This window comes from Elgaria multicarinata, chromosome 11 (assembly GCF_023053635.1).
Source record: "Elgaria multicarinata webbii isolate HBS135686 ecotype San Diego chromosome 11, rElgMul1.1.pri, whole genome shotgun sequence".
In the NCBI taxonomy this organism is placed as follows: domain Eukaryota; kingdom Metazoa; phylum Chordata; class Lepidosauria; order Squamata; family Anguidae; genus Elgaria; species Elgaria multicarinata.
The window spans coordinates 34014387-34022003 of NC_086181.1; the positions used below are offsets into that span (position 1 = coordinate 34014387).

Consider the following 7617-nt stretch of genomic DNA (forward strand, 5'->3'; position numbering starts at 1 on the left):
GGAACCCAGCTATTTCTTCACAGCCCGCGGATCTCTCCGTAGCGATTTGCTGTAAACTACGTCCGCCGTCGAAAGCTCTCGTTCAGAATCTGCTGCCTACAATTCAAGACAGGCTTCCCTAATCTGGCGACCGCCCGCTGCGTTGGACTGCACTTCCCATCAGTCCAGTGGGCCGTGGTGGTTGGGAATAATGGGAGTTGCAGTCCAACGCAGCGGGAGGGCCGTTGTAAGCAGTGTTTGCTGTGGTGACGTCTGTGCCGCCTCCCTGCCTTTTGCTGTACGGCGTATTTGACGGACGGACCAGTCAAACTTCTCCAGCAGGAGCTCCCAAGGCGAGGAGGCAACAGCGCCGGGATCCGAACCACCTCTCCTTGCGCTTCTCACACTCACATCCCCCCAGGCCGGCCTGCTCACTTTTTCTTCCCCTTCGCGCTCCCCTTGCCAGCACCGGAACCTTTCTCCAGCTGGACCAGCTTGGTGTTAAACTGATCCTCCGTGGTCTTCAAGCGCTGCTCCACCGAAAGGCGCAGCTGGGCCAGCTCCTGGTTGAGCTGGCTTGCGATATACTCCCGCAGCACCGCCGTGGGACCTAGGAGGCGGGCAAGGCGAAGCGAACCCTAACTCCGGCACCCTCAAGAGGAGAAAGCACTCCCCCCTCCCCCCCAAAAAATATGGGTACAGGACCTGCAGCCCCTCCTCCCCACCACAAAAAGTAGGTTACTTCGCACCGAAGTTGAGCTTTTTGAGTGTTTAAAGCAACTTCCCATATCTTATCCCAGTAATCTTTACCATCGCTTTGTAAGGTAGGGCGGTACTGTTGTTCCCACCTTGCAGATGGGTTGACTGAGGCTGAAAGAGAGCAGCTTAAGAACATAAGAACTGCCCTGCTGGATCAGACCAAGGGTCCATCTAGCCCAGCACTCTGTTCACACAATGGCTGACCAGCTGTTGACCAGGGACAAACAAAACGGGACTTGGTGCAACAGCACCCTCCCGCCCATGTTCCCCAGCAACTGGTGCACACAGGCTTCCTGCCTCGAATACTGGAGGTAGAATATAGCCATCAGGACTAGTAGCCATTGACAGCCCTCTCCTCCGGGAATTTATCCATCCCCCTTTTAAAGCCATCCAAATCGGTGGCCATCACCCCATCTTGTGGGAGTGAATTCCAGAGTTTTAACTACGCACTGTGTGAAGAAGTCCTTCCTTTTATCTGCCCTGACTCTTGCCTCAGATCTCCAAAGGGATTCCTAGCTGGCGGCTCACCCTCTCACCCCACTCCACTGCCCTGCTGGCCCCAAACACTGAGCCATTCCCCCTTACTCTCTTCCGGGAGGATTTCTGGCTCTTCCGTTTCCTCCTGCGAAGGCGACACGCCGGCCTCCGTGCTCTCAGCCGTTGCGTCTGTTGGAAAGAGAAAGAGCAACATCAAGCCCTTTGGAAGAGCTGTGGGGAAAGTGGGATTCGGGGTAATTATACCTTCAATGAATGATTTTGTAGGGTCGGTTTATATTATTTATATAGCACCATCAACGTACATGGTGCTATACATAGTAAAACAATAAAACGGCAACACCCTGACACATAGGCTTACAATGTGATCATATAAACGTGATTCAGTGAAGCTTGAGCCAGCTCTGGAAGGCGGGCTGGGGGGGGGAGGGGGCGCTGTGTAGTTCTAGCACTCGTCGGACCTGTGGCATCCTGCAAGTCCTGATTCAAAGCCACGGCACCCCAAAGAGGGACGTTTCACAGCTCATGGGTAGAGCCCCTCCTTTGCAGGCAGAAGGCCTCCGCCTCAATCCTCCGCCATCTCCAGTTAAAAGGATTTCAGGATGGTGAAACCAGGGAAGATGCATCTCTGCCAATCAGGGTGGACCATACTAGGCTGGATGGGCCAATGGCCAGTGAACAGCAGCTACTCATATATCCAGCCAGGGTCGGTGGCAGGGTCCTGCAGGCGCGGGGTATAGAGCTGCTGATGGTCCCCCGCTGCTGAAACCCCCCGCCATTGCTGCCGCCACCAAAGCCCATGTGCCAGCAGCCAAAAAACCAAAGCCCAACCCCCCCCTCCACCCCGGCTGCCAAAACTGCCCCCCTCGCCAGGCAACATTCCCTCTTTATTTTTAGGTTGGCCGTGGCAGCAAGATAAAAACCCCGCAAAGCCAGCCTGCTCACTAGCAAAACACGGTGGGACCCAGTCGGCTGAGGTTTTAGTCCCCGCAGCGCACAATTTTAAACATTTTTTTGGTAAGTTACATTTTGAAGAGTAGCAGCCTGGACCAATCAGGCACTGCTTTTTTTGGACACACACACACACACACACACACCCAACAAGGGTGGTCCTTGCATCACTTCTATGCTCTCACTGGCTGTGCCCACCAGCACCTGATTGGGTCAGGTTGCTGCTACTCAAAACGCAACTTTAAAAAGTATTTCGGAATGGGGCACTGCAGGTTCGGGCCTGGCACTTTCTTCAGCCGTCCAGGGTGGGCAAGCGAGGAGGACGACGAGGACACTGGCAGCTGTGGAGGTAGGTTCAGGGGCAGCTGTGGGCCCTCCAAAATCTCTGGGCCCTCAGCAGCTCTCTGCCTATGCTGACATTCAGTATCCAGTTCACGCATGACAACATCTCATCAACATCTCTCCATCATTTTCCTCGTCCATTCTTTTTCATCCCTTTTAACATCCCTGCTCAGAAGGGAGATCACAGGCAGATTAACTGCAGAGCTCAGCTAAGGCTTGCGTGAGGGATTTGGGTATCCTCGCACTTACCTTCATCTTTGGGCTCTGGTTCCGGCATCCCAATATAGGTGAACGATATGTCCAACCGCACCTAGGGAAGAAAGAAGAGCCAGTGTGGTGTAATGGCTAGAGTGTCGGACTGGGAGTCGGGAGATCCGGGTTCTAGTCCCCACTCGGCCATGGAACCCCCACTGGGTGACTTTGGGCCAGTCACAGACTCTCAGCCCAACCTACCTCACAGGGTTGTTGTTGTGAGGATAAAGTGTAGAGGAGGAGGAGGATTATGTATGGCGGGATATAAATGCGATAATAAATAAATAAAATAAAAAGAAGATCCGGAGCTGTGAGCACAGACTAACCCAAGCTTTGAGCAGCGTGAAACTTTCTGGGACCCTATGTTGAAACTTTTCACCACGTTGCGAAGGCAAGCACCTTGCTCTTCAAATGTCCGGGAGCAACCACGTGGCATGGGAGGCCACGTTTGGTCGTCTGTGGCCATCCAGGACCTTACACTCTTCACTCCCCCACCGCAAGAAGATGATACGAGAGCTGCCCTGATCCTTTTCTCGCACACAACTCAAGGTGAAGGGGGAGAGATTCCTTTTACCTGTGGGGTGAAGGCGTATTTGTAAAGCTTGTAGTGTCGGAAGTAGGTGTTGATCATGTAGTCTGTTATGAGCACCAGTTGGTCTTGACTGAAGAGATTGATGCTGAAGGGAGGTCTCTGAAAAAGTAAAAAAGGTGGTGGGGAGTGAAATTAGGGCAGAGGGCAGGGGGAAAGTGCTAGTTTTTCCCAACGGACATTTGTTGCGAAGAGGCGCACAGTGAAGCGATTTCAGCAGGGCTCTTCCGCCGTTCTTGCCACACCTGGCACAACTTCACTCACCCGGATGGAGTGGCAGAAGACAAGTTCGGTGAAATAGTTGTAGCATTCCTCCACGTTGGGCAGTGGTGTTTCTGTAGGGAAGGAGGGTAAGCAGAAGATTAACTGTAGAGCTCATGTTTCAGAATGGGGCACGGCAGGCTTGGGCCTGGCAAATTGGCCACCATTTGGGATGGCTTTAAAAAGGGGGTTGGATAAATTCCTGGAGGTGAAGGCTATCAATGGCTACTAGCCCTGTTGGTTGAGTGCTACCTCCAGTATTCGAGGCAGGAAGCCTGTGTGCACCAGTTGCTGGGGAACATGGGTGGGAGGGTGCTGCTGCACCATGTCCTGCTTGTTCATCCCTGGCCGACGGCTACTTGGCCACTGTGTGAACAGAGTGCTGGACTGGATGGACCCTTGGCCTGATCCAGCAGGGCTCTTCTGATGTTCTTAAGATCTAGCTTAAACCTCCTGCCTCCCCATGGTCTAAACTTCTACTCAAACTGTGCCCGTCCAGCTGTTCTGGCCTACGACTCCCATCCTTCCTAGCCACTAGAGCCAGTGGCGTGGCAGGGTGAGAGCTGTAGGCCAAAACAGCTGGAGGGCCACCCTGATCCTCGCTCTTTTGCCTGCCGCTGCTGCTCCATTTCATGTATGCCATATCGAATGAAAATACGGCAGTTGGGACTTGAGGCCCCAGCGAGCAGCAGAGACCCGGGACAGGCCATTGCGAGAGGGGATGTCCAGAGCAGGGCAGCCTAGACCACTGTTCTGGCCTGCGGTGGCAGCTGCTAAGAGATGGCGCCCTCCCCTTCCCAATGGACCTTTGGGTCGTCTTTCCCCACTGTGCTCCATCCTACCCGAAAAGCTCCCTTCTCCCTCCCTCCCTGTCAACATCCCTTTGCTCACCCACACAGGCCTCGTGGACGTCCTTCACAATTGAGAAGAAGGCGGAGGTCTGTTCCCGGCTGAACCCCTGCTCCCGGCTGAACTGGATGGTGTAAAAGTAGAGATCCAGTAAGATAGCAGAGCGCGGGTTGGAGTCAAAATCCTGCAGATTCATGAGCTTGGAGAGGAGGCTGCAAAGGATGGGGGGGGGGGGAAGGGGAGGCGTGATTGCAGGCAGCCTGCTTGACAAGAGACCGACAGGACCCTTCCATCCATCCCCTGCTTCCATTTCCTTTAACCGGTGAGAGCCTGCCTTGATTTTGCACAAACCTCTACCACAAGATGACTGTGTGCAATCGAGGACAGAAGGGAGGGAGTTATGGGACTGCTGATTTCACTGCTAGTCTGATTCTTGAGGTTTGGCCACACCCAACGTTTATTTATTTAGAATACTTCTGGATCACCCCTCCGCTGATTGTCCAAGCGAATGAACAAAGAAAAGCAACAAAAGGAATAAAATATGTGAGCTACCAACAGCTGAATGACTATGCAGACAATAAAACCAGAGTATATAATACAATCAGGGTATGGCATTAACTATTAAAAGCTCAGTAGAATTATGTTGCCTTCGCCAGTCATCTAAAGAGGAGGCTTGCCTCACTGCTGTGGGGAGGGAGTTCTACAACTGGGGGGCTGCTACACAAAAGGCCCTGCCTTCCTTTCTAAAAAGTGAGACATGTAACCTATAGATACAAATGGTGCTATTCTGGGTAATCTCTTTAACAACACTGAGTTAACCGCGTACTAATTAGTAGACAGTGCTGGATGCTTTATCCTCTTTTGTTTCTGCGTTCAGGATGTGCATGCCTTCATCTTGTGTAGCTTGATGCTATGCATGTTTATTCAGCAGTAACTCCTACTAGGACTTACTCCCAAGTAAACAGATGTTGATTTGCAGCATTCCTCTCCCCTGCCATTGACTCATCTGGATATAAATGCCAATAATGACACTATCCATTGCATGCGTCTGCTGACGCAAACAGTAGCCTATGAAAGCTTGTGCTGCCATAAATATATTACGATGGCAGAGAATTCTGTCATTTCTGCTGCAACAGAATAACAGCAAAGGGAAGGACTTTATGGAAAGAACAGCTGCTGAATACAGGCCTGTGTTTTGAAGCTTTATAGATACTGGAATTGACAGCCCTGAAACAAAGGAGCTTGGGATTCTGAGTAGACAGTAAGGAAGTCAATGCTACACAGTCAACCTCATGAAATGAGCTACTGCAACATAAAGATTTTCCTTTATAGATGTTTAGCACAATGGACTGAATTTAATCCTGCCTGGTTAAATAGATACATATGAGCAAGAATCTGTGAAAACACTAAGCTTGACCTCATTTGTCTGACATTGACAGCCCATTGTGGGTTCATTTACGAATATACAAGCCCTGACCGGAGGTTGCTGTGGCTTCTTGTGTTGTGTGAACCTAGCTGCAGGGGGTTATAGGAAAGTTAAATAACCCTCGCATAACCCACGGGTTTTTAGAGAGTTGTTTAACCCTCACATAATCCCTGCTGGGCAGGTCTGCAGAACACAACAAGCTACAGCCATCCCCAATTAGGGGTTGCCTATTTATAATGGCAGCCGGCACACACTGCTGCCCCTGGCAGGTAAACCCACAATGGGCTGTCATGTTATGCGAACTGGCCCAGGGTTTACACTGGATCCTGGAAAACCTGGATTTCTTTTCGCAGGCTCTAAAAGAATCGTGTTGTGTCAAAATTCCACAAAGCTACAGGTCCCCAAAGGACCGTATTCTGCTTTCTACTGTGGAACTCCCTGTGACTAACTGCTGCTGAGCCTGCTGTTACTGCTCAAGGCAACTGAATACAGATATTGGATCCATTTTGATACACAATATCATTCTGGAAATCCGGGAAAAATCAACTATGGTATGAAGCTGCATTTTATGCGAGATTCTTGATGCTAGCTAGCAACCCTGTACTATAATGAGTACATTTTTGCAGTATGCACTTTTCTCTTTATGAATATAATCAGATTTTGCTTAAATATATTGCATTTATATACATTTTAGATTTTTATGTTTGGATCTGTGCACTCCTTCTTTTTTTTCTGGTAAGAGAATGACATGGCTAGTCACGACATGTTTCTCAATCTTAAAACTCCCCTTACTTCTTCAGATCATCAGTGGTTTCTGCTTTGTTGATGAGATCCATGGAGTGAACATCTAGATATTTCCTGAAATGGGGCGAATAAGGAAAAATAAGGAGGGCAGTTATGTGTTGCCAACACACACAAGCAGCCTGGGGTGTAATGAACAGGGCAATTCTAAACATGTCTACTCAGAAGTAAGTTAGCCCCACTGAGTTCAGTTGTGCTTACTTCCAGGTAACAAGGTATAGGACTGCCGCCCACCAACACCAAAATTCAGGCCATGCACAAAAATGCAAGTGGCTCTAAGGTGGGATGTGGCATCTAACACTTCCAAAAGTCACTCACCACATACATATCTTTGCTTTATGTGGCTGGGGCTGGAAAAGAAATGTAAATTTTAGGTTAGTTTTCTGAGTGGGAATCATTATAATAATATTTTAAGTGTACAACTAGTTTCTTTATTTATCACGGCTACTATTAATACTAACAAACAGCAGTTATTCCAGCACAATTACTCCAGTGGCAGTAACTTGAAAGGCAGATGGCTTTGACACAATTCGAATTAAAACAATTCGAATTAAATAGACCAGGCTTGCGAACTAACGTTGATTGGGACTTAAGTTCCTGGCTTTAGGGTGTCTCTTCCCCCCACCCCCATCGTATTCCCCCACCCCATTGGACTCAGGCCTGTTTTGCCACCCCCACCCTTACCCCTTTATTGTACCTGCTGGAGACTCTCCGGCCCCATCGCTGGTTCATGAGCTGGGGAAAGTTGGAAGAAGCACGCGTTGCCATAGCAATCTCTGCTGCAGCCAATTGGAAGCCCACATGCATTCGCCCAATCGGAACGAGGAACACTAAGGGAAGGCGGGGTATTTCGGGAAAGGTTAGCCAATCACAGTAGGCGTCTTTGCGGGGTGGAAAAAAGAGGGAGACTTTC

General features: G+C 50.0%; 1 protein-coding gene across 1 annotated transcript; it reads right to left on the bottom strand.

The window, feature by feature from the left end:
* Positions 1-160: 160 nt before the first annotated feature.
* On the bottom strand, positions 161-7530 carry CFAP119 (cilia and flagella associated protein 119). The gene is made up of 9 exons (XM_063138358.1): positions 7402-7530; positions 7023-7054; positions 6696-6761; positions 4520-4689; positions 3632-3702; positions 3353-3469; positions 2776-2836; positions 1324-1404; positions 161-589 (listed from the first exon to the last, which is right to left on the bottom strand). Exons 1-9 carry the CDS (start codon positions 7423-7425, stop codon positions 411-413), a joined length of 801 nt encoding a protein of 266 aa, XP_062994428.1. The 5' UTR covers positions 7426-7530; the 3' UTR covers positions 161-410.
* Positions 7531-7617: the final 87 nt, after the last annotated feature.

Coding starts and splice junctions, on each gene's coding strand:
- CFAP119 (XM_063138358.1), bottom strand. CDS start 7,425: ATGGGGCCGGAGAGTCTCCAGCAG. Junction 4,690..6,695: donor ACCACTGATGATCTGAAGAA/GTAAGGGGAGTT, acceptor CATCCTTTGCAG/CCTCCTCTCCAAGCTCATGA. Junction 3,470..3,631: donor TCTTCTGCCACTCCATCCGG/GTGAGTGAAGTT, acceptor TTACTTTTTCAG/AGACCTCCCTTCAGCATCAA.